The sequence below is a fragment of the Ptiloglossa arizonensis genome, chromosome 12 (genome assembly GCF_051014685.1).
Source record: "Ptiloglossa arizonensis isolate GNS036 chromosome 12, iyPtiAriz1_principal, whole genome shotgun sequence".
Taxonomy (NCBI): domain Eukaryota; kingdom Metazoa; phylum Arthropoda; class Insecta; order Hymenoptera; family Colletidae; genus Ptiloglossa; species Ptiloglossa arizonensis.
The window spans coordinates 825,371-853,152 of NC_135059.1; the positions used below are offsets into that span (position 1 = coordinate 825,371).

General features: G+C 45.6%; 1 protein-coding gene across 1 annotated transcript; it reads left to right on the forward strand.

Moving 5' to 3' along the window:
- The first annotated feature begins 6,144 nt into the window (after positions 1–6,144).
- On the forward strand, positions 6,145–21,090 carry Exex (motor neuron and pancreas homeobox extra-extra). Its single transcript, XM_076324218.1, has 3 exons — positions 6,145–7,579; positions 17,803–17,966; positions 20,848–21,090. The coding sequence occupies exons 1-3, from the start codon at positions 6,145–6,147 to the stop codon at positions 21,088–21,090; spliced, it is 1,842 nt and encodes a 613-aa protein (XP_076180333.1).
- Positions 21,091–27,782: the final 6,692 nt, after the last annotated feature.

Sequence of the window (27,782 nt, forward strand, 5' to 3'; positions counted from 1 at the left end):
ACGTCGAGTAAATGGGACACGATTTCGGTTCTCGTTGAAACTACGAATTTGTTCATTTACGTATTCGATTACGCGTGTTCATCGCAGAAAGTTTGTTTCCTCCTTAATTTTGGTTCGTTGCGTCGAGACTCGATAATTTTACGGTTTCGAACGTGAATTTGAAATAATTGAAAAACGTTTTCGAAAAGCATCTAGTTTCGACAGTACTTGAACTTGTCGATTCGGTAGATTCCTATTACGTTCGAGGTATCTACTTAACCAACGAAAGTTTCCGACATTAACGGCAATCGATATGTCGAGAGTAATCTCGTAGAATGCGTTTGAAAAATAAAACATCGAAGGAAAAACATCGATCCGAGTGATTTGTTAGAAAAGTAAATTTCCGTCGGTAGGAAAGGGAACGATAGATGGCGAATCGTATCTGACCTACTCGGGGTATGAGCGAAAAGGAAAATAATATTTTTCCCGAAGTGTCTATTTGTCGGTACAAGCGTGTAACGACGAATTAGCCGTCGTTCGTTAAAAATGCAGACATTACGCGAAAAAATGGAGATTCGACGCGAAGATCGAAAACGCGTAGGAGGCGAATATATTTAAATCAAATGAAACGATCAATAGGTATCTGAATCGTGTGATCGCTGCCGTTTAGACGTATCTCACTGTTCATTTTCGTGTTCGATGGTAATTGACTGATTGGACCGTCGTTTAGAACGTAGAAACCGGTGTGTCGTGTAACGGAACACGAATTGGTAAGATGGTTGATGGTAACCAACGATGACAACCGAAAAGACAAGTTGGTTGCACTGCGGCTAGATGAACGGTTAAATGGTTGGATAGCAGGCTGGGGCAGTGGACATCCAGTGTCTGCGAGGGCCAGAGCGGAAGGGGAATGGTGGAGGGTGGAGGTTGGAGGTTGGAGGGTGGAGGGTGGAGGGTGGAGGGTGGATGGTGGAGGGTGGAGGGGCAGAGCCCCACTCTTGATCTCGGCAAAGGCTTGGCAGCGGCTAGATAAAGAGGAAGGGAGATACCGACCAAGCGGAGGAGAAACTGCGGGAAGCGAGAAGGGAGGGACTAGGTGAAACGTTGAAACGGAGGCGGAGGGTAAGTTGCTAATTAGAGCCAGATTAAACGCTTGTCTGGGGAACCATTTTCCTTGCCGTTCCTCGCCGTCCACGGAAGAGGATGAGTGCGAAGAGCCAGCCGTGCTCCCGCGGAGAAGGGGTGGAAAAAAGGCGAGTAGGCAAGGGTGGCTAAAGTTGCAACAGAGTGGGGATAACTCGACTCCGGTTGGAGGCAGGACCGGGCTTAATGAAAAGTGTTTGCCCCGTAAAAGTTAAGATTAATTGGCGCTCGGGGGGTGGTTACCGCGGTAATCAGCCAGTGCCAGTGGTTTTCAAACCGGGCGTACTCTCGCTGCACGCTGTTTCTCCCTTTTGAGGTCGCTTCCCGCGCTCTCCTTCTTTTTATTACGTTCCGTAGGTCTTTCTTCGATTATCAACGAACGGTTTCGTTAACTTTGTTTCGTTGTAGAGGTTCGAATCGTTACGCCGCGAACGACGCTACAATCTTTGCTTCGTTTCGATTCAATTTCATCGAAGATACAGGTTCGCAGATACGTTTCACGTGATCGGCAAGGTCGAACGAGAAAGCGAAACGATTACTATATTTTTCTGCGATCAACGAACGATAAAAGTTAGCGATCGCGCGTACGAAACGAACGCAATACGCGCGTATTTATAATTCGTACGCAAGCGGTACCGTACATCCGGAATCGCGGACCGACTTCCTTCGTCGGAGTTCCACCCTTTACAATTTCGGTTGAGCGTTGCTGAAACGAGAGGTTAATTTGGCGACACCTAGTTTCATTAACAACGCCATTAAAAGTAATGGTCGATGAGGGCCGAACTCGGCAGTGCGGCCACATAGGGGCCGGGAGATTCTAATTACGGCATAGAACTCGAACCGAGAACCGAAGAGCAAGAGAGTCCAAAAGTCGAATAGACGAGTTTAGAGAGAAGACAAAGTAGAAAGGAAGAAAAAGAGACATCGGTGAACGGTGAACGGTGAACGGTGAACGGTGAACGGTGAACGGTGAGGATAAGTATCGTCGTGTGCAGCAATATTGTAAGTACAGCGGATGAGAATGGTAAAAGCAAATGTAGCGTTCTGTAATGAAATCGATGAAAATAATACGCTTCGAGAAGGAAACATTGTCCTTGGTATTCGTACGATTCTTCAAAAGACATACTACGATTACGCGAGATAGTTGCCGTTACGGTTTATTTTAACTTTAGATCGTCCGAAACAAACGTATCTACGCACACGCGGTAAATATCGCTACCAATATAGATCTTGCAAAGTCTACGACTTTCTAACGTAGTTTGAAATTACAAAACGAAAGTAACACCTAATCGAATTTCGATCGTTTTTTTAGTTCAACGTGCAAGTTTTCACAATTTAGAGTACCATTCGCACGAATCTATAGACCCATTCGTTATATCACTGATACGCCACATTATCGGACGATTATCACCTTTCGTCTTTCGCGCGTTCTCCAATACTTTGGACTGTTCAATTAACTCGAATCGATTCGAACGGAGACGGCATCGATAAAATATGATTAACGATATTTACATATACACGAGGCGGTGCCAAATCGATCCGTGACACCAATTACGATTTATCTATGGTCAGCGATACCAAATCGAGATGTTGATCGAACAATCTTATCCACGAGATAAGAGCGGATAAATTAACCATCAAATCGTTAATTACTTTCGAGTACGGATAACAAGACTTTTTACACGATTTGTCCTAAATTTCGATCGTCGAAATCACGAAAGTACAAGGACTCGGCACACTAATTGCGATCGACGACTATGCAATTTCGGCGCAATTTGGACATTTTACGTAAGTAAGTTACACGCGCATGTAAATAGACGAGTAATCGAATTTAACGATCATTTTGCTTCTCCTTGTTCGACTTTTATAGCTGATAAATATTCGGATACTTGGCCGAAAGTAATCAATGATAGATCGAAGAGTAACTCGCGAACACGATTTAACCGTAAAATCGTTATACGTTTCCGAGCCAATATGTACACCCGGAACACCTTGGTGAGTTCGAAGCGTTCGAAAGCGAAACCGACACAAGGGCGGAGAGAAAATAAGCTTGGCTTATCGTGACGCGGCATAATCACCGATTGAAAATCTTTTGTGTTTACTCGGACGTCAAGGATGAAAGGTGCTACCTGCGAGTACACACGTATATCTACCCATATATGTACTACCCATAGCCCGGTAAGATAGACGGTTTCATCATACAGTACGCGTTTCCGAGTATTCGAAGGATATCTAATTCGATATCATCGACTTTCTCGATCGACGTGCGCGCGTATGTGTAAATACCTGTGTGTCGTCGACGCTCGAATTCAGAGGATTCTTAAAATTTTCGAAACGAAACTTTTGAACTCGAGGGGAAATAATATAATTAACGAACCATTGCGCGCAAACTCGCACGTACGCGTACGCCATGTAGGCTCACGCATACGGATCCGTGTTATTGAACGTGGGAAGATGTATTACGACGGTCGTTTAAAATTTTTGTTCCGTGGATACGTTGAACGTGCTTCGATCCTTAAGTAAATATCCTTCCCTCTGCGTTATTTGGTTAAAAAGCGGTGACCGGCGAACTTGTACCGTTTACCTTCAACTCGTACCCGTCGCACCACATTCGAGGCATTATAGGGACACACAGAGATTGCGAAGACCACGGACAGGTATCGTAACAAGCGCAAAGAGTGCAGTGACTACGATGATCGATCGTTGTCGTACGAACGAGTGGTTTATCCGTTCGGTCGTCGATGGAACGTGCTTATAAAAATTTTCGAGCAATAAGTTTCCAACGTGTAGAAAACTGTTACGGATAAATATCGATGTAATCGTCGGTCGTTATCGCGCGATTCTCCATTTCGCGAAGCGTTAACAGGCAAGTACGATACTCCGTCCGTCTCTTATTTCTTTCCGCGCGTATTCGTTTCCGATCCCTCTTTTTCACCTATAGGGGGGAACGAAACCAGCTTTCCGATACAAAACGATATTTGAGAAAACTCGGAACGCTCCGACTAGATGCTTTAAAAAGTGAAGAGACTTTATCAGCGGGATAAGCAAATGCGTCGTAGGTCCGATATAAAATATCGTACGCGACAACCGATAACAGGCCGATTACTCGAAAACTGGGCGTGATGCCTATTACGCGGCTATTAGCCGCTCGATAAAACGTTCAGATAACGCCCGATATTTCGTCGAAAAGTTTTACGTTGAACGAATTGCAGCGACTAACCGGCAGGAATAAAAAATAATGCCGCCCGCTCGACGACGCGATGACGACGACGCGTCGCGAATCGATTCTTGACGATGGAAATTTCGCGTAGAAAGCACGGAAAAAACGAACGGACGATGGAGCGGATCGAACGTCGAAATCGCTCCGATTCGAGGGGAGTTGGAGCTCGTACGGAGAACTGCGAAGATCGTCGTTATTCATACTCGTGGTTGTTCTTGTCGCATTCGGTGAAATCGCGAACGAACGGGAAGAAAAAAAGAACAAAACGAAAAAAGAAAAAGACGAGCAAAGCCGCAAAAGTATCGCGAGTAGACGTCGCTTATCCTCGTTGTTCGTGGACGGTGCTCGACTACCCTCTCGTTATCCGAACGTCGCAAGGAAAAGTTGCGCGCATTCCTCCACCCCTCATTTTTCTAGAAACGTCACGTGGCACCGACTGCATATCCGTTCTCCTTAGCGCGCGTTCCGTATTCGTCTCCGGATTGGACGGTTTCCCGATTGCCCGACGGGGGAGGTCTTTCTGTCCCTCTCCGGTTAGACATCCCACGTTGTCGTTGTCGTCGTCGTCGTCGTCGTCGTCGTCGTCGTTGTCGTCGTTGGAGGCGACCCTGCATCCTCGATTCTTCTTTTCTCGCTCGTTTCTTTTCTCGATCGTTCTTCCTCTCTGTCTCTCTCCTCTCTTCGTTTCACCGCAGCACCGAAAGAGGGGTAGGTCGAGCGCGCCGAGTCCTCTCTCTTGTGTACGGGAACAGCGTGCAACCGGATCCTAATTTCATACTGCACAAATCCGTCGCCCGGGGCTTGGAGCTTGGTGCTCGATGCTCCGGGTTCGGGGTTTGGGGTTCGGGGCTCGACGGCTCTCGACGCTCGGGAATCGGGAATCGGAACTCGAAACCGACGACACACGGGCTACGGTGAAAGAGGGGAACAAAGGGGGATGCCGTAGGCGTGGCAGAATCGCGAGGTTTGCCGCGATAGGCGTGGCAGAATCGACTGACCGCGGAAACGCAGCAGCGGAGGGGAGCGTTTTCCCGTTACGGACACGCGGTTCCTCGCGACGTCACTTTGCGGCGCGGCGTCGGGTTAATCGCTCGTATCCGCCGCGAAATCGAAACTGACGCTCGATCGTTCGTCACTGGAAACGCGTCGCGTCGCTCCGGGATACGTTTCGGTTCGAAAAAAAAGCAGAAAAAAAATCCGCGCGCGCGCGAAACACGCGAGGGAGGCAGAGGGGAAGAGAGATAAAGAAATAGATAGAGATAGATAGATAGATAGATAGATAGATAGATAGATAGATAGATAGATAGATAGATAGATAGATAGATAGATAGATAGATATATATATAGATAGATAGATAGATAGATAGATAGATAGATAGATAGATAGATAGATAGATAGAAAGATAGATAGATAGATAGATAGATAGATAGATAGATAGATAGATAAATAGAGAGAGAGAGAGAGAGAGAGAGAGAGAGAGAGAGAAAGACGCGCGAATTTTCACAATCGAATCTGTGCTTTCGAAAAGAGTCGTGCGCGTTCGGTTCGTTCGATCCGATCGGTCGATCGGTCGTGGACGATCGATCGATCGATCCGAAGATTTCACTCCGTACGATACACCGTACGGATATTCATCGATCGGCGCTAGATACACGAACATCCGTGGATAAATCGTATCGAAGAGTCGTCGGACTATTCCAAGTGCCGTAAACGGAAAAGTTTCGCGAAAGAGTATCTCGCGGCGAAGCATGCGCTAACGACATCGGTATCGACGCGTTTCTCGCGTAATCGCGCGTCAGGCATGCATTACGACGCGCAAGGTGTCTCGGAGAGTTCCTACTTGCGGCAGCGACAACAAGACCACCATCACCAACGGCAGCAGCAAACGGGTCAACAGCGTACCGTTTACGCGCAAAGTGGCCGCGGTCGGAGTTGTTCGCCGAGATCGGAGGGAACGAGATCGCCGACCGCCGTCGAGGCCAGAAGCGACACGCTCGGAACGCCGGAAGAGGTACGTTTCGTAGCGAACGGTTCGCCGTTGGAGCTCGAAGACGGATCGCGAATGTCGAGGTACCGCGAGGAACACGACGCGAAACGGTCCTCCTACGCGAAGCAGGAGCACGAGTCGTCGGGATTCTTCCGCGACACGGAGAATACGAGTGTGAAGTGCTTTACCGAGGAAATGGTGTCCGCGGTGGCGAGTCATTATCGAGGTGCGGACGGTTCGCCAGGTAGAATCTCGCCGCAAGGTTACACGGTTCATTCGACCGACAGACGGAACACCACCCTTGGCAAAACGTCTTTCTGTATCGATGCGCTCCTCGGACGAGCTACCGGGAAACAGGAGAACCTCGATCATGATCGATCCTCGGACCGTGGTCAAAGATTCCTCTTCGCCGCGAGGAACACCACCGTGGACGGTAGCCCGTGTTTGGGGAACACCTCCGCGCACGGACACGAACGAGAATCGCCCTGTGCTCTTGGGGTAGCGGCAAGTATCGCGACCACCGGTACCAGGGCCGTGGCTTCGTCGACGACAGCCGTCGGTGGAACGGAGGAGCAACGAAACGCCTCTCTGGGGAACCTCTTGAGTCCGTTCGATCGACCGATTCAACACGGACCCGATTCACCGAGCTTGGAACTTGTCCGCGATGCCGGCGAACGACACGACCTACGTTTGTCCGACGTACGCGCGGAATCCGTGGATGCGACGGCGGTCTCGATCCAACGCGGCAAAGCGATTTTCAGAGCCGAGAACACGGCTACCACCGGGAATGGAGGATTCCGCGTCGATCGACTGGAGAACGCCGAGGACGATGCGTCGATCGAGGTAGATCCCACACGAACGGGAAGCGCCAGTTCCGGAAGCAACGCGAGTCGCAGCCCGGTCTCGAGTCCCCCAATTTCACCGGGATCAGAGGAACCGACCGGGAACGGTGTTCACGGCAATCCGAGTTTACCGACCGGTCATTACGGTGCACTCGGCGGTGCCGGGATAACTCGACAGAATCAAGCCCTCCTCTTGCATCCGAGCGGGCCCCTTATTCACCCCGGTGGACTATACTATCATCCCGCGGGTGGCAGCGCGTTTCACTCGATACACAAGGAAGGTCAACCCGTCGGACACTCGCAGCCCGCCGGACCACATCCTCAGCAGCATCATATTCATCCACTTCAGCTCGAGTGGTTGGCCAGGACCGGAATGTTGTATCCCAGATTACCCGCCGATTTGGCCGGTAAGTTTCCGTCGTATAATAACCGCCTCCAAAGGCTTTCTAAACGAGTATACACTCCTTGTAGCTTCGTTCCTTCGTCCTCGATTTGCCGAACTTCCTTCGCGTTGCGTATGATTCGAAGAGGCGATTCAAACCCGCGAATTCATTTTCGTGGAAACGATAAAAGATCTCGTCCTTCGAATCCTTGTCTCTTCCCATTCGTCCCTCCTTTACGCATACTTTTTCCCTGTGATCGTTCGGTATCCACGTCACTGGTTTTCGGACAAATTCAAAATTCGAGGACGATTCGCGAGGTAATCGAGCACGCGCGATAACCGTCGTCGCTCGATCCGATAACGATCCTCTTTGACAGGGAAGTTGCTACGATCCGACCACATTCGAAAACACGCTCGTGGACTTGCGCGATGCATCTACGGAATCTTCCCAGATCAATGCAAAACTATTGTTTTAAGCTTTTAAGTTTTTACAAACTATTTCGTACGAACGCTCGATAGCGTCGTTACAAGGAAAACTTGATCGACGCGCGAAAAAACGAATTTCTCTCGTATCATGAACGTCGTTCGGTGACTTGGGGGTATTCTTTATAGCCAGCTCTTAGTAACTGAGCATTTATCGTTCTCTTGGGTGGATTCGAAGACGGAAACGACGAAGACAGTGATTTTCTTTAGGAAGTCAATTTGACTTGTTAAAATTAGTTTGATACGCGTACGTATCGCGTAATATTTGTCGCTAATGCGAGGCTGTAGCAACGTCGTGAAATGGATCGACAGATTGCTCGTACGATGGGCAGATAACGAGTGTTTACATGCCTAATGTAACGCTCTACCGCGCTATATTGACCGGCTACTCAAGTTTTCAGATCGGTTGTCAAACGATAATATCGAAGGGAAATTTCGCATCGCGGCGTGGAAACGTGTATCGCGCGCGTGTCGTTCCGTTCGGTCGTACAATCCTCATGGAAAATCATCAGATCGAACATTTCCGCGTTGGATATTTCGCGCGTTCGCGTCTCCCGAAAGAAACCGTCTCGAGCCATTTCGGGAGCTTCTCGCGCTCGAGACGATCGTATTTCGATGCCTCGTACGAACGCGCCGAAAACTCGGGAAGCAAATCGTAGGATAGAAATGGCGCAGAAAAACATGCGGTAGAAGTGGAACGGGCGCGTCGAAGGAAGAATTGAAAGTACCGACTCTAGGCAACGAATAGACGCAACCATGGTAGAAAAGGACGAGTCGGTTACCACGGTAAATTTCACGCTTGGAAAAAAGAGCCGTGGCCGCGTTGTCCAGCCAATCAGTCGAGAGCTTTTATCGAACAAATTGGTCGGTGAACGTAGCAGACCAGGTTGCCGAGATGGACCGAATCCGAATAAAGGGGAACGGAGGTGAGAGAGAGAGAGAACGAGAGAGAGAGAGAGAGAGAGAGAGAGAGAGAGAGAGAGAGAGAGAGAGAGAGAGAGAGAGAGAACGAGAGAGCGGGGCGGAAAGAGGGAAGAGTAAATGCGCCTGTGTATATAGGAGAGGGTGGATGCAGAGAGTGAGGGGGATGGAGGAGATGTAGAGAAGAGAGAAAGAGAAAAAGAGAGTGGTGCTCGGGGCGGAGTGCGGGGTACTTTCTGTCAGATGATCCTGATTGGTAGTTGCCGAGCAATCCAACGTCGACGAAAAAGGCGAAAACCCGATAGCGTAAAACGAACAACGAGGACAAAAAAAGCGGTCTCGCGGAATAAAATAAAACGATTGCATCCAGCCCCACCTGAAGCGGCCGTTATCGCGTCGGCAGGGAACACGGACTCGACTTGTTAAAAAATTGCTGGATGGGAGTAACGTCCCGTTCGGTCCTTCCTACTCTCCCTCTCCCTCTCTCTTCCTATTTCTACCGTATTCCCTCGCATCCTCGTACGCTCTCGACGCTGTGTAAATAATGGTGAGTGCGCGACTCATCGGCTCGGCACCGTGAGCTGACAGGGGGGAACAGGGTGGAAAGCAGGAGATGCGAGCTTTTATTTGCGGAATATTTGTCGCGCGTTATGCCCGCGGCAACGTTGCGACAACACCATGTTTCATCTATTTTGGAGCCAAGCTTCGTCGTATCGAAATTTAACTAGTACAGGTAGCGCGGCCGCGCTCGTATTTCCGCGACCTTCCGGTTCTCGATGTATCCCCGAATACCGATATCTCTGTCTCGTGTATACGAAAAACTGTTCTCGTATCCGCGCGTTTCACTATCCACGCGACACCAGTTTGTTTTCGGATTAATCGAAATCGACCGAAAAGACACGACATTTCAATTAATTCCACTCGCGCGATATCGACACCGTTGTTCGCACCGCGACGATCGTCTTTAAGAGTTATCCGAACGACCCGCTCGTCGGTCGTCGAATCGACGTCGTTTCCGGTGAAAACTCCGATACTCGATAGACGTTCGTATCTTTTGTTCGTTCGTTCGAATTCTCGTCCCTTCTTCGTTGTTTTTCATTTATCCTCCCTCCTTCTACCGGCTGGCTTCGTCTCTCGACTTTCTCCTCTCGTTTACCAGAACGACTCGTTTTGCGAAGCACGGAGAAAAAACAATGGCCAAAGATGTCGACGAGATGGAAGGAGATCTGCCAACAAAAGGGGATGATACCCGAGAGATGAAGCACGCGAAGGGTTGGTGGATGATTTAATTAGTTAATTGTGCGTCATTCATCCGTCTATTCATCCCCTTCGCCCTTCCCTCGGCAGATAGCGTACCGCCGGTACCGACGTTCTAGAGTTGCCATGGAAACTCCACGGACTTACGGACAGCTTCAACGGCTAATTTCGCTCATCTTTGGAGCGATCCAAGAACGCAAATCGGTTTGATCTCTCCTCGCCGATCAAGTATTTTCCAATTTCGATGAAAAAGGTACTCTTCGATCCTGATCGTTTAGTCAATCGTGACCTCTACGCTATTCCACTTATTATTATTATTATTAAACGCTTTCATCATGCGCATAAATAGAATAGATACCGTTATATAAAGAATACATTTTTCAATTGCGAGGTACGACCGATCGTATCGCAGAGGCTGCTCTTAAACCTCCAAGTTAACGCGTGAACATAAAACGGTCGAAGAAACTGAGAAGATAAGTTAAAAAAAAAATGTGTTTGGAATCAGAATACGCAAGTAACAGTACATAAAGTAGCACGCGAAAAAGGTGAATCTTTAGGGAAGATAATTTTCATCGCTTGTTGTACTTCTTCACTCGTAGAAAGCTCCTTAAAAATAAGATTTTCCGTAAGCGTCGAGGCGCGCGCATTTGCAACAATGTCTTGTTCTTCGATTACGACCGATTACGACGTGTTTCTGCCTCTGTTTTCCTCGAATTGACGCAACGAACGTTCGATGCTCGTGAAAAATTCTACCTTCGCTCATCGGAGATCCGTTTTCGTAGACGATGGTCGATTTCTCGTTAACGCGAACACCTTCGTCGCTGATCACCGTTCTAAAATCAGTTCCGATCGCGCGAACGTTGAACGTGTTTCTGTTCCCAGAGTTTCGGAGCGCGATTTCGTGGAATTCGATTCGAAATCACGAGGAAGATCGGGCGCGACGTTGTTATCGGGCAACCACGTGAAAGTACCAGCGATCGCGTAGACATAATCGCGCATGACATTGCGCGAGCACGTGCAAACTATTCATCTTTGCGCGCGATATCGCTCAGTGGAAGAGTTAATGGACTATTTTCGTTAATTATACATTTCGCGCGTAAAGATGGTGGTGCGTTTAATCGAGAAGGCACGTGCATCGCGCGTGAATCTAGACATCGGAAACGTATACACGTTGGGGGAGGAAGGTGTTGGGAAACGTAGGTGGATGGATGGAAACATTGAAAACGACCGGAGTGGCGGCGGCGGCGGTGGCGGTGACGGTGGCGGTAGCTGTAGCGGTCGCATCAGTCTACCTATCTATAGGCATATAGGCGGTAATGGTGTTTCTGAATTAGCTGCCAGCTAGTTTGGCCGCCCGCAAGCAAACAGATCTTGGTTACCCGATGTGTAACGTTCCACGTTCGGCCAAACGCACCGTCCTATATCTCTATGATCTGGTTTGATCGCAACGGTAGCTCTGGACGCGTGCACTCACTGATACGGCGATGTTCCATCCACGTGTGCACGCACTGATATTGTTGTTCTCCGTTGTAGTTGGTCCACGAATAAGACTTGCTCCTCCATATTCGGCTATGTGGCGTAAAACCGCGTTTATTGGTCGAAATATATCGGGATAATTTTAAGAAAGATACGAGCAATTGTTTCGTTTCGCTGATAGTTAATATTCCGAGTCTATGTTTACGCCAATGCGTTTCGATCGTCGCTCGTTTTCGCTTCGTCCACTCTGTTTCGATGTCTCTTCTTCGCGATATTCATCGCGCTAGACTTGCATACGCGATCGACTTACAAAGGCGAGTGTACAAACAGGAGAAAATCGAGTAAAACTTGGCCGCATCGATTCGGCGAGTCCGAATTGTTAAAATCTTGTTGAAATCTTTTGGTCCGCGGACAAAAAATAAAGGTGTTAGGACGTTTAAAAATGTTAACTCCTGTTCTTTCTACCGTACTATGCAGAGATCGTAAATCGTTAACGCATCGGATCGGTCGTCCTGTTTGCAATTACACGCAATTTCGTTATTGGCTAAGGCGATCGCGTATGCAAATCTAGCGCGATGAATGTCGCGAAGAAGAGATATCGAAACAGAGTGGACGAAGCGAAAACGAGCGACGATCGAAACGCATTGGCGTAAACATAGACTCGGAATATTAACTATCAGCGAAACGAAACAATTACTCGTATCTTTCGTAAAATAATCCCGATATATTTTACGTAATAGAAGCAAAGGCCCAATCTCCTTGCCCTTTGTCGTTCGGTATGCAGGGACTTGGCAACTTACGATCTCTGTATAGTACAAGCAAAAGAAACCACCCGGTCGCGTAGATCCAGCGAGTTTGAATTGTTAAAATCTTCTCGAGTCTAACGGCGAAGTGCTCTTCGTTCGTATCGGTTCGTGAACAAAAAATAAGGGTACCAGGATATTAGCCCGAGCAAGGTAATAGAGATAACACTCTATACGTTTTAAAAATGTACAAGCAAGATAAAATCGAGCGGAAGCTTGATTCGACGATGGGGCAAGTTCGAATTGGTAGAATCTTTTCGAACCTAGTGGTAAAATTTACAAACGTCGAACGTGTTCGCTGCGTTGCCGTAAGAACAGAGGTGAAAAAGCGTTGATGTAGCAAAAGAAGATCACGGTCGCGCGCATCTGACGCTTAAAGGACGCTTACAAATGAATCGTTTCTCGGTCGCATTGGTTTGCGGTTAAAATGCAAGGGTACCACCGATCGCGCGTCGAAAAAGGGGAGAGAACAGAGTGTCAACGACGGTGTCGCATTCGGGAGATAACGCGTCGGTGAAGAAACGCAAACGTGGAGCGATTCTCGGTTAGCGGTCCGATGGGTAAAAGTAAACGTTAACGTTCTGGATGTTTATGACGTGATTTGTGGCGAGTTCGCGAAGCGAGTTTGAAATTAAATCCAACCATTTCGGACAGAGAAAATAATCATCTCAGACCGAAAGTTGGCTAACTTTTTCCTCCGCGGCGGGCTGGGCAGGTCGTCGCGCTCTTTCTACCCCCTCGCTACCATGGATCCTGTAACCGTGGCGCAGGGAAAGAGGAGTCTCGATGACGTCTCACGATCGAGGGTGTAGAGAGATGGTAGGATACCGCCAACGTTACCCTCTCGCTCGTCTTCGTTCACCTCCTATACGCGAGGGGTTGAGAATTCGGAGGCGGGTCGTATCGAGGACTCGGGGCTACAGGCGGAGCTTCCGCCGCTATGCGAAACAAGGAGAGGGAGAACGATCTCGCGAGTGCGCGCGCGCACCACGGCTCACACCCATCGACGGAAGTCGAGAACGAGAACAAGAACGGTGGACGCGCGAGAGAGAAACATCGAACCACGAAACCCAGGCACGGAAAGACGCTTGAGAGAGCGGCCGAGCGCGCGCAAAGGAAAGAGTGGGAGGAGATTGTAATGGAACGAGAGCAGAAATAACAAGGAAGAAAGAAAGAAAGAAAGAAAGAAAGGAAGGAAGGGAGGAAGAAAGAAAGAAAAAAAGAAGAAAGAAAGAAAGAAGAAAGAAAGAAAGAAAGAAAGAAAGAAAGGAAGGAAGGAAGGAAGGAAGGAAGGAAGGAAGGAAGGAAGGAAGGAAGGAAGGAAGGAAGGAAGGAAGGAAGGAAGGAAGGAAGGAAGGAAGGAAGGAAGGAAGGAAGGAAGGAAGGAAGGAAGGAAGGAAGGAAGGAAGGAAGGAAGGAAGGAAGGAAGGAAGGAAGGAAGGAAGGAAGGAAGGAAGGAAGGAAGGAAGGAAGGAAGGAAGGAAGGAAGGAAGGAAGGAAGGAAGGAAGGAAGGAAGGAAGGAAGGAAGGAAGGAAGGAAGGAAGGAAGGAAGGAAGGAAGGAAGGAAGGAAGGAAGGAAGGAAGGAAGGAAGGAAGGAAGGAAGGAAGGAAGGAAGGAAGGAAGGAAGGAAGGAAGGAAGGAAGGAAGGAAGGAAGGAAGGAAGGAAGGAAGGAAGGAAGGAAGGAAGGAAGGAAGGAAGGAAGGAAGGAAGGAAGGAAGGAAGGAAGGAAGGAAGGAAGGAAGGAAGGAAGGAAGGAAGGAAGGAAGGAAGGAAGGAAGGAAGGAAGGAAGGAAGGAAGGAAGGAAGGAAGGAAGGAAGGAAGGAAGGAAGGAAGGAAGGAAGGAAGGAAGGAAGGAAGGAAGGAAGGAAGGAAGAAAGAAAGAAAGAAAGAAAGAAAGAAAAAAAGAAAGAAAGAAAGAAAGAAAGGAATCCGAGCGTACCAAACGTTCACCGTGACGACTGTGCCGTGAAAATCGGACGATGCTAGAGACACGCTTCGCTCTACTACAGGTATATGCGCATACGCGCGTCCATTTGGTTCGGTAATTTCTATTTGCAATTCGGTGCAGAATAATTGCTGTCCACCGGACGAGATAACCACTCGCGATCGAATCTACCGGTAGAGTCGCGTTCGTGTAGCGAAAATTCTCGATCGCACAATGGTCGCGCATTTTTGGGATCGCTGCCATTTTCTCGCGTATATCGCGATCGCTCGTGATCGTCAGAGAATTTATTTTGTCGTCGAAAATACCGTGCACGGAAGAGCCCTCGTGGACAGGTACATCGAGCAATTAACCTTGATCGAATAAACCTCCGAACCGGATTAGGTTAACGAGGACGATTAGGGCGTCGTGTCTTGTTCGTTCCGTAACCATCGCTGTACCTAGGTGTATATACGTATCCGGCGTGGATACTCGAAAATTTATTTATTTTTTTCAACGTCTATGTTACGCGAGAGTCGAGGTATGAATACACGAATGTAACGATAAGTTGAACACGAAATGGGTTAGGTGCGGTCAGTACGTGGTAATCGAAACTTAACGTCGGATTTATTCGGAAAATGGAGCAATAGACGTCGACGATAATGGTAAAATTAAATATAGAGGAACCGCGTTAAACGAGACTCGGTGAAAACGTTGGGAAGAGTGTAGCGAGGTAACAAGTTTGGTATCGCATTTAACCCTTTGCGGGCGGACATTTTGGAGCACGACGCGGGACGGCGGAACGGCGAGACAATTACGGAGCAAACGATAGTAAATTATCGTCTATCGAATAATTATTTTATCCAATGTATACGTTTTATTTTAATTCGACGAATCGTTACGTTATACATTTGAAAAGAATTACTTTTTGTTCGTTCGTGGCGACGAGTCTGCTAATTTCCCGACACGTGTTTAAAATGATAAAAGTGTGTTGTCCGGACATCCTGATACCTGAGATTAAACGACGTATAATTTAGGGACTTACGTATGTCGAAAGGAAATGCGTTACGGCAGTACATTATGGATAACAATATGCCTATTTTGGTCAATTATACTCCAATATTAAATACGCTTAACGCAACATTGGTGGATCGTACGATAACAATATATGTTCGTTAATAGGCAGACGAAACGCTTTTCAAAAAATTCAATTTTTATAATTGTGCGATTAATTTGAATTTCTTTGTCTCGTGCGCAATGCATCGAGAGTGCGTCATACAGGGTATTGCATTTTGATATTAAAATCACTCGATTGTATTGCACAATCTCGCGTCTACTTTTTCGTTGTATCTCGTTAAATTTATACCGGCTGTAATATATTTCGCGCGAAATTGATTATCGAGTCGTTAATTACCGAAACGAATAAATATTAATTGCTGCTTCGAATTCGTCGATTGGTCGAGATCGAATCCTACGCTACCCGTAATCGAAATCTATACAAGTTGTAAATTAAACGCTTGGTTGGCAGGGTACCCGGTATACGACACGAACTCGTATACGCGACGAACATCGGTCGTCTTATCGAGGCGATAATGAATAAAGCGGAGAGATAGAACGGGAGAGAACGGTATAGGGGAAAGTGGAGCGAAAGAGTAGTAGGGTAGAGAGGGAAGAGCGGGGAATAGAGAGTCGCGTTAAGTACAGATAATGGTTGGTGTTTACCGGCACGGTGATCAGCATGATTTAAGGGTGGCCTGGCGTGAAGCGGCTAATAGGACCCCAAATAAATTAAATTATCATGATAAAAGTGTGGCGGGACGAGAACGACGTTAACCTTAACGGCACCCCACTGCTTTACGCCGCATAGAGGAGTACGAAAATGGTGATTGTCCACTCGATGGTGCCGCCCTTCTTGTTTACCGACATCTGTCATAACTTGTGCCATTTCTCCCCGGCACCTTTGCTTTCCTGGAGCTTCGGTAGCTTCCCCGTTGTTCTTCTCGATTCGAACGGTTCTCATTCCTCGATTCGAATAGATCGGTAAAAATCTACCCGTGAAAGTGTCGCGAACGAGACCGTGTAGATTTGTACGGAACGATACTGATTGGAATGGGTTTCGCGATGTATCTTCGAATAAACTCGTCGGCAACCGTGCGTCAAATTCGAGGAAAGGATACGGTGGTAAATCATAAAGGGAAATAGAGGCAATCGTCCAAATAGTAATTGTGACGAAACGACAGGGAGAAAATCACCGAATACGGACCATATGTGCCCAGCGGGTGGCAAGCCACCCTTTGGGGAGACGATTAATATCTCTATGTATGTATAACGTAAATAGAGAAAGCGAAGCTGTCGACCGTTCGCATCGAGGAATGTTACACGTTGCATGACGATTCGAATCTCGAACGCGGAACGAACCTCCCGCGGAACGTAACCAAGATCGTTCGATCGCGAAAAAGATCGTCGATCGTTCGACCGAACGAAGACCACGACGAGAACATTCCCGGTTCTGCGCACCAGCAACCCCCGTGTAAAAGAATTAAGCGCGTCCCCGGTGTCGAACGTTTGATTAAGCGGCTGATTAAGAGCGACATAAGGGTATCGCGCGTTCCGGATTAATCTGAGTGTACGCGCGACTAAACACAGCCATGTGTACAAACATTGACAGCCGGTCACATACTTGCTAGTTAAGTTGGGGGAGGTGCGCGTCGTGTGCTGGAACCAACAGTAGGAGAAAATTTGGTAAATTGTCCGATATTCATTGTTCAACGTTGCGCGCGTTTCGATCGGACCAGTTTTCTTGAATTGGAAACAATTGGTTGGGTCCGAGTACCCGGAGGAAACGATTTTCGCTACAAAATGGATAATAATCGACAAAAGTGATCACTCGATAAGCATAAGATCGTTGTTATTATATCGTATTTTGCACGCGACCCGGTGCAAGATTCTTCTTTTCGAAGAATCGAAAAGACACCGACCTCGAGAACGTTCTTGAGATCGGTGAAAGCATCGGCGTCTCTCATTACGAAAGAGGTTAAACCTCGCCTCGATTTACGCCCGTGGAACCATAAGGGGAGAGATTCGAATGCGACCAAGAGTCGTTCGTAGGGCTAATCGTTAGGGCGGCCACCCTAGTCCTCTACCCCCCGTTTCCAACCCCAAATCATACCATCGCGACCCATAGGGATTTACACTCGCGATAATTGCATTAGCATTCGATGATTTTTATTGGTTCCCCGATTGGTATTTATACGAGACGAGATTATCGATAGCGCGTAACGATAACGATTCCCCCCCCCCCCCTATTATTTCCTTTCCGATGTTTTTTCACCACGTATGTACGAAAGAGTCTGGTTAATCGTGTGCTACTTGTCTGCTCGAAGGTTGCGCCGCCCAGCACGCTCTCCTCGGCAAAACTAGAAGACCAAGAACTGCTTTCACCTCGCAACAGCTTCTCGAGTTGGAGAAACAATTTAGACAGAACAAGTACCTTAGCAGACCGAAGAGGTTCGAAGTGGCCACCTCGCTGATGCTTACGGAGACGCAGGTAAAATTCCCGTGTTACAAAATCCTGTTCGATGGAAACGTGTCCGAATTTTCGTAAGACAGAGAGACATTGAATAGGGTGTCGGGAAACGCGTTGCCGCGAGCTCGGGAAGTCGCGTAATCGAAAACGACAGAATGGAAACGGAATCGAGTCGAGAACAAAGTAAAAAAGGGATAGAAAAAGGAAAAAGAGCCTCGAGAAAAATCCGTGAAATAATCCAGGATCTTTCTCTTTCGCCGGTTCGAATGCGCGAACGAGCGAATCTCTCGCGTAGTTCAACAACTTAAACATAACTCCGAAGCTTACGTGTTCTGATGGATCGCTTGGCAAATAGCGACGAAAGTCTGAGTTATGGCGAGCTCAGTCCCTGATTTGTTTCGATATTTAACCGATTCTATCTCGAGCTTGTACCTTTCGAACATCGAAGCACCGTCGCCTCTGCCTCGCGTCACTTTGTTTCTTCTTCTTCTTTTCTTTGCAGCGTCGGTGACGAACGATGGTCGAGAAAGAGAGAATCGAACCGACGTTTCAGAAATCTGAAACGTTGGCGTGATTTTTAATCGATATTTCGATACGTGGAGGATCGATCTCGAGAAGTGGAGGAAAAAGACAGCTTTCTCGATATTCGTTCGATTCCATTTGCGCCTCGATATTTCGGTATTTCCGTATCGCGGTATTCTCATAAGTATAGGTACATACGTATCTTCGGTCGCGAGAAGAAGGCACGCGCGTTTCCCCCGAAGGGTGAAGATGTAATCGGGACGGGGCTGAAGCGGGTCGGTTCGAGCGCATGATATGTTGCCCGAAAGATTTACATCGTTTTCTTACGGGATTGGAGGAGGAAACATCGAGTCTCTATATTCGTTCGCAACGATTCGAAGGATCTCGCGATACGGTTCGCATGAGTGGCTATAATGCTCGAATTCTTGAAACGATTGAACAGATTCTATTTGATTACACCGAAACAAAATGTTGTCGCGTTCTTTCCAGTTCGATGTTTTAATCCGTCCTTGTTTCGTTCACCCTCGCGATTTCGGTCTTTTCCTTTCGTTCACTTCCATGTAGCGATGAAGCTAAATATAATACCGCGTCGATACTATCGGTACCGGATTTATAAAGTATCGTTTTGTTAAGTAATTTAGTAATATCGTCTTGTAGTGATTTATGATACGACTGTGGTATGTTATTCATCTCGAATCTCTTTTTTTTACCACCATACGTTAAAGAGATGACTTCCATTGCTCGTAAACCGTTGGATCTTGTTCGTAGAATTTTCAGATATTTTAGAAATACCAAGATTTTCAAATTACTTTATCGTTCATTGGTTAAATCGATTTAGTTAGTTTGAGATATTGATCACAATTTTCTTTTACAAATATCAGTGCAACGTGATCGAACAAATTCGGCACAATGTCCTGCATACGATCTCTTTGTTCCAATTCGTGTATCTCCGGTCACGATTACACTATCATGCAACGTAATCTTGGTTTACCATCGCTTAAAAAACGCCGAGTTCTCTTCGATCTTTTATTTTTGTGCGATTGCATAAATGGTTTCATCCCTTACTCCGAAATACCGTCTAGTTGTAGTTCTACCTAGATTTTTGAAAAGGTCTGCAATTTTTTACGACGAATTTCATCGCACTCTGTACAGAGTGCGGTCGTAACGATTGTTCGAACCGCACAATGTTATTTATGTATTTTTGGAAACAACTCGAATCTTTTTACTCTTCCCTATCCTGTTTCAACGTGTACGTGAACCTGCTAAATCATGGCTAACCTTGTTTATTTTTGTTCTTTTCTTTTTAGATTAATTTGTTTTTATCAATTGTTTATACTTCCACATGTACTATATCCAAAGTATCTTTTTATTTATTTTCTTTCCATTCTTTTCCCTTCGTTTTCGTACCAAACGGAACCTTCCCTGTTAGACTAATAAATAAATAAATAAATAAATATCAAACCGTATCGAACCCTACACAAAAGTATCGATATACCAATTGCAATAGCTCGTTCGTGCTCGATATCGATACCGTAACAAAACGAATAGGCGTCAATACTGTGGTAAATGTATGGAAAATGAGAAACCATGTCTAATCGGTATGCAATAAGCAGTTGAAAGGAAATACTGTAATAAGTAATATACTCTTATTGACTAGGTTATCTAATTACTTGCGGCAGTATCTGTTTGCTATTAATATTAATAATTACGGTAATTGAATTTGTTGAATTTTCAATGGAATCGATCCGATTCCAATTAACAAGTAAAGCTAATAATGTAACTTTTCAATATTTGAAAAACTCCGTTTTCCTAGAGATTGTTGTTTCGTTTCACATTTTGGCGACTTCTTCGATAAGGTTCAGCATTTCTTCCTTATATGCGATAATGTGTTCGCAAAGATTTTAGCGATAATCACGAAAAACGGTTTAAGTAGTCGTCTTGGGGAATTGATCGTAATTTTTGGTCTTGGGATTTGAAAAAATCCGATTTTAAAGTAAGATTTAAAATATCTCATCGTTCAAAGTATAATTAAATATTTGAAGCTTTATTCGCAGGTAATTATTAATGAAATAATCAATAGAAATAATTGAGTAAAGTTATGTCTGTTTACAGCTGCTCGTTTTGTGTAGATTGATATTGATGTCGATCGTTACTCGTTGCTAAGGTATCGATTTAAAAAATGGATACCAAATATATGCGTGCTGTTACAATTGATACTTATCGACCGATTTGGTATAAGAATCAAAATGGTTCGATATAATATCGTATTTCATTATGTGGTATCGATGGTATCGGTACGGCATTAGTCCTATCGCTAATTGTCACATTGAATGTATCCTCGTCGAACGAATTGACGGATGATCGATGTGTTTGAATTCAGGTGAAAATCTGGTTTCAAAATCGACGGATGAAGTGGAAAAGGAGTAAGAAGGCGCAACAAGAGGCACGTACAAATAACAAAGGCGAAGACACTGGAAACGGAAGAAGTACCGAGAGGGAGACCGGAGGTGATCCAAGTACGAACTCACCGAGTCCGCAGGAAGATGCTAAAGGAACGTTGCAAGAAACACAGAGGAGCACGACCGAACTCCAGGAACCACTTTATCGGCCCTACGTGGTATAAAAGTCTGACCAAAATAGCTAACGTAAGACCCTGCTGAATATGAACGAACGGTAACGTAAGCTGTTATCGTTCGTTACTCCTCTCCATCGACTTGCCGCATATGATATTTGGTGGTACACTTATTGTTAGACCCGATCGGTCCCGAACGAAGGTTTAATGAGAACACGTGGTCTTTAGCCCGTATAAAGGATAAAATATACAATACGTAAAGGGGATTCAACGTCACGACGATCGATTAGACTGAAGACAAATCGAAATAAGAATCGCGTGCATGTACATACTTACTATATGTATACCGGTTGTAACGTTGCGAAACTTGTATGTAAATATAGGGAACAAAACAAAATACCGACGACCGTATCCCGAGAAATTAATTATCAGATCCCGGTCGGTGCTGCCTCGAAAAATGTTCCAAAATGTTTACAAGTAGACCACTGCTGTGGACGAGTGCGCATCCAAACCCGCGCACAATTTCTACTCCGGGTTGCAACAGTACACTTACCGAAGGTAAAAAAATAAACTAGGCCACGTATAGACTTGTGCGTGTGCTTATGGGCGTGTGTGCGCGTGTACATGAGTCTGTGTGTTTGCGCGTGTGCGTGCACACGTGTGTCGTTTGTAACGAATTGCAAAAATTGTATAAAAGCGAACGAAATGCGAGAATCGAGCGCGTCAAAGATGCTATCTTCACGATTGTAACTTTACTCGAACGTTACTCTAGATCTACTTAAACCGGAGACACGTACCTATTTATGATAAACGATGTAACTGTAAATATTATTCGTGTACGTCTAACAAGGTAGAGAGTGCGATACGAAGATACCGTCATACTATGTCGCAACAAGTTCCTAAAATAAATTATGGATATCGGAGAAAGAAACATTTTACTCCATTTTCCTTCCTTTCGTTTGCAATTTCGTCTATGCCCATACGACGCGAGTAGAAGACGAAGTAACGGCGAGCCGCCTAAAAATCTTTCCGATTTGCGCTCGGATGGACTTTCGCGCGGTCCCGTGCACTCTTTTCGCGAAACCGATCGTTTAATCGTATAGATTTATGTCGCGCGTAAAACGAGTCTTTGTTCTCGTGAAAAACTTGACTCGGTATTCGAAGAAGACACGATCATAAGCTTCCCACTCACCGGTTACCGTACGCGTACGCAAGCAGGATCATCAGTATTTATGATATGCTAATTCCCCGTTACAAATTCCGCGATGTTTCGCGGATGACTGCTTCTGCTAGCCGCAGCCAGTGAAAGCCACCCGTTTGGAAAACCAGTCGTCAGCGAAGGAACGGAAAGGAAAAGAAAAGGAAAAATTGCATTTGTTGAATACGGATCGGTCTAGAAGTTTGTTCGCTCCGCTGTACTTAACTAACGACAGGACGCGTTAACGTTTACGATGAGAGCGTACGATTTCGCTTTTTCGTTCGAAAACTGCGATCTTTGCGTTGCACGGAGTTGTCGACGATTCGTAGGAAATTTTACAAAGAGCAAGACGAGTCGCGAGCGACGATCGTAAGAAAGATTCCCGATGGAGATGCGTAACACGGCTTCCTACGTTCGTGTTTCCCCGAAAAAGCTTTACAAAGATTCGGTGGTTGTCGAGCGGCGGCTCGTTCGACTATAGCAACGAGCATAATAGGAATTATGGCCTGGTGCCAGAACATTCGCGAGAACATTTGCTTCGGCGAACACTACGGAACTTCTTCTCGCGCGTAATCGCACGATGTAAAGGAAAAGAGAAAAAACCCGACTAAATGGAACAATCTCGCGATACGCTATAATAACGGAACAGCGACTCTTTGTTTCAGGTTTTCCGATGGACGATCTATGGAAATGTATCGTAACGCGAAGTGCTACGAGGAATGCTGCAAAGTGATGTTCACGATGCGAGAGAAATCGGTACTTTTGTCGGTAGATCTCATTTTTATGGTAGCTATTGATCGTTACGCGATACGAAATACGACTAATAGCGAAACGATCTTTTAAACAAATCTAAGCGGATTGTTTTCTACATTTCGGTAATACGTATACCGATTTTGAAGAAACTCGTCTCGATTTCCAATTTACGGAACGCAATACGTGCCAATTGGTAAGGATCACGGCACGGACGAGTTTTTTTTTCCAAAGAGTCGGCGTACATTTAGGAGAAACGTTCGATCGGATCGTTGGGTATACGTAATCACACGATTTCGTAGTCAGACGGGATCCGATCGCGCTGGAGAACGACGACGATGAAAATCTTGCTCGAAGTCTGAAGGAGAACACGGTGGTCGCGAGTGTTTAGCAGGGTTGACTGTTGAGTGCGGGCGCAAGAGTGGAGCGTGCAGACGAACGCGGAGGAGGGGCACTCATGTTTATATGCATTGTATTGCTAAAACCCTTTTAACCGAATTACATTTAGCGATTCTAGTGCCGCTTTCCCGGCTCTCCTTCCCCAAGTCTACCACTGGCCGCCGTCGCCACCGCCACCGCCACCGCCGTCGCCGTCGCCGTCGCCGTCTCCGTCGCCGTCGCCGTCGCCGTCCCCGTCGTCGCCGCCGCCCCTCGCGGGCTTTTCACTCCCGACTAACCGACTCCCAACCTTCGATTCGACGTTCTGTCCTTTTCCTACGCGGGACGCGTGCCTGTAGCGCGACGGATAGTGTTCTCCTACTACGAGAACTCGCGAACGAGAAAGCACGGATGAAGAAGGAGAGAGAACGAGAGAGCGAGAGAGAAAGAGGCGAGGACTCTTGGTAGTGGTGTACAAGCCGGTGGTGGGGTTAGAAAACCGATGGGGCCGGATTCCGAGACTCGGAACGGCATCCCTGAATTCTTGATTCTCTTGGTAAACAAGTGCTTAGGTGATTCACTGCTTGTTCGCTCCTATCGGCCGTCGTTTGTTTCTAGACGCCATTGCGTTCCGCGATTCTACCTCGTTTTCCGGTCTAATGGCTTTCCAAGGCTAACGGAGTCTGAGGTTGCTCCGAAACACTCACCCCTATTTTTATTTATCTTTTCTTCCCTTTCCTTGTCGTCCCTCGTCCGTCTCTGCATTGTTCCGTGATCTCGTCCCTACACCATCGTAGATATACTCGTTGGGACACTTTAACTCTTTGATACTACTTGTCAATTTGTTCGTGCTGTACGATCGCGTTTCCAATGGTTCGGCGATCGTTCTCGCAAATGGGCCTACCTTGATTACGTAACGCCGAAACGAGAATCCGTTTTCGAAAAATGTTATCGCGCGCGTCGCCGTAAACGGCCGCGATAAAACGATCGCGGAATAATCGTGGCCGTTGAACGACGATCGCGGAAGCAAGATCCGGAAGTACGAGGTCTGACTTGTCTCGCCTGCGCATCTCACGGTGAATTCCATCATTAGCGCTAACAAGGTTGGCCCGGGGCTACAAGGGGGACTTCACCCTTCGTCGGGCTAACCTCTAGGTATACACGCGCGCGCAAACACGTGCACGAATGAACACGGACAGAGAGTATGTACGCGTACACACTCCCCGGGCTGTAACTCGGCTCCTCCTTGGAACAAGAGGGGATAATAAGATCTACGACAATCAACTCCAAGGACGACGTTCTGAGCGCACCGCGATGCGACCTATCGGACGAGCTTTTAGGCGACGTCCGCCACGTTATGTCCACATTTCTCTTCGCCGCTCACTTCAGCTCGTCCACTTTAGCTTAGGTATCCGTCCGTTTGGTCCGCGACCGATCGCGTGGTACTGGATTTTTATTCATTCGTTCCTTCGTTCGTTCATACTCGCGTCGATTTGTTCTTGGTTCTCTTGAGTTTCTTTTCCGTTTCTTTTTTTTTTTTTCTTTTTTTCTCGCGACGTAACGCGTGTCAGAGACGCGCAAAAAGAGAAGAAGCGATTACGCGCCGGGTTTCGATATGCACCGTGTTTAAACGTTCGGTCGGTAGGATGATAGGCGGTGGCTACAAAAAAGAACCAAAGAGAGGGAGAGGGTGATGGAGAGGTAGAAGGGGAACGGGAGGGGGGACAAACAAGCAGTAAAACAGATAAAGACAAAACGTTGTGGTAGAGAACGAGCAAGTGCTGAGAAGGGATAGCACTCGAGGGGGTGAATTCTGGGCGAGACGCAAGTAGGATGGTGGGAAACTGGAAGGAGCTAACCGCATCGTAATCAACGTAAAATGGCGTCGGAAACAGAGAACGGAGAACGCAAGAGCCTCCTGAGGTCGTGCCGCCATTGTTGATCACCCTCGCCCTCGTATAATACGTGCTGTACTACACTCTTAAAGACGTATCGTTGCTCGTCGTAACATTGCGAAAAGAATTACGTGTACGTATCAAACGGTACTCCTTCATACGAAAGAGATGATGTTTGTTCCTCGGAAAAAGAGAGACGACGAATCCTGCGAGTAATATTAGGGAGAGCAAGGGGTAAATATGGGCAAAGTTGAGTTAATTCGCTAAAATAAAAATGTTACTTTTTGACGGACGACTTTTTGACTATATACTGCTCGTATTCCCTGCACAATGGAGCAGTTTGGGTATTTCGTTCGAAGCATAATGCGAAATAAACTTTATCGTCATTATTTATTTATTATCTGCCTATGTATACGTATGTAGATGGTTTTTGCGTTTACATAACGAATATATATTTATTCGCCCATCTACGCTATTCTAATAAACTATTATCCGAATAATCATCTATCCAGATAAATTTTTATCCGGATAAATATTTATTCATGATTTGCACGTAAAATATTATTCTTTGTTCTAATTCGTTGTTCGTTGTCTAGATAAAAATGTGTCCAATACTTCTTTGCGACGTAAATGACTAGACTTTATTGGACTAATATTTGTACGCCATAAATTAATGTACGTAAAGAGAAACATAGTATTGTTATGCTTGAAAACAGAAATACAGTATACGCTCGCTTGTCACCGACTTAAAATATTGGTGCCTATATTAACATGAACTAGATTTTTTAGAAACAATGTTTTTATAGAGTTTTTATAGAGTGCCTTGTACATGATCCGCTTGGTGATTTTGTTATTCTTAAGGCACCATCGTTGCGAGTATGTAATAACTCGGTAAAAATAATTTATTCTACCTTTGGGAGTAAAGAAACTAACAGTCTCGTATCTTGGACGTATGCTCAACGCCAAGGTAGTAACAAAGAAAATAACGTAACGTTTACCCGTTGTTATAACACCGTAAGTAGTAACTAATGACGGACACAGATACAAGAAACGAAAAAATTATCCACCACGATACACGAAACATTAAACTAATAGTGTTCACATTACCCTGAATTCCCGCAAAGGTGACAATATATCATCAAGTAGATAAATTACATAAGAGTTGGATGACTTTTTATAGCTCTTTCGAACACGCGTTCAGTATTGCCTAAATAGCGAAAGGAATAAGAAAATTATTGCCGAAGATCAACGTTTCGTTTATACGTATAAATCGCGCTTCAGTTTCGAAACGTCCTTAGCAAAGTTTTGATTCGACCCTGAGGACCACTTTGGAAATTACAATAAATAACAGGAAAAAATAGCACGAGTAGAAATCACTGGAATATTCTTTTCGCATACTATCTAAAAATTTCCCACTCAAGGACAATTTCTTTCTCCTCCATCGTGGCCAATAAATTTTGCGCGTTATTTTGCAACAATCGTCATATACCGATAAAGTCTGATTTTAAAACGAATATCTGTTATCGTGTTATTTTGGTCTAACCTTGATTTACATACTTAATGTTAATGTAAATTTTACAATAAATAGCCAATATCGATTTGGATACCTGTAAAACGGATATTAAACGAAAAAATAATTTAACAAGTTTATCGAATACAAAATCACAAAAAAATAACACTATACATCGTTTACTGTCGAGTTTATTTCTACATATAAGTATGTATCTATTTGCAATGTGCTAGAAATTGGTATTGCGTGAAATTACAATTCAATTCCGAATAGCTAGAGAAATAAATATCCCGTAATTGGATTATTACTTTTAATTGCGAAATATTGAAATTATTCTCCGTATTATGTAAACGAACAATTAAAAAATTTTAAACAATTTCATACAATGTGAAATATCAATTTTAAATGAATTTTTCATTTCAGAAGTAGAAACGTCCAATTTATATCTAATATCCGGTATTATACGGACGATAAAGGTACATAGGTAGATATATACGATCGTTGCTTTCATTATCAACAGCACAATGGTGTAACTTAAATTTACACACTTATCAAGTACATACTTAATAGACTATCGTCGCAAATAATATCACGGCAGGTAACAGAGCAGATCGATTCACACAGAATGAAAATAGATATGCGTCAATTTGCAGTATTCGGTATCTTTGACAGTACCGTCGATACAAGCGTTAACTGCAGCACAGTGTAACCGACTTGTCGATCAAAAAAAAAGGAACGACCAATTATCACGAAACGTTATCAGAAATATCTAACGTTATATACAGTGTGTTCTATTTTGTGTACAAAAAGTCATTTTATAATCACCGGATATTTGTCTCTATTAAGTGAGTAATATCGAATATAAATTTTTAACGTTTTAATACCTACTAACTTGACTATATGCAGGATCTTTATCTGAGTACACAAATTACATATGAAATAGACCTCCTATTAATAATGCTACACGGTACAGTAGCTCGTGTTCATTTTCGTATTTCATTCAACTTTATCA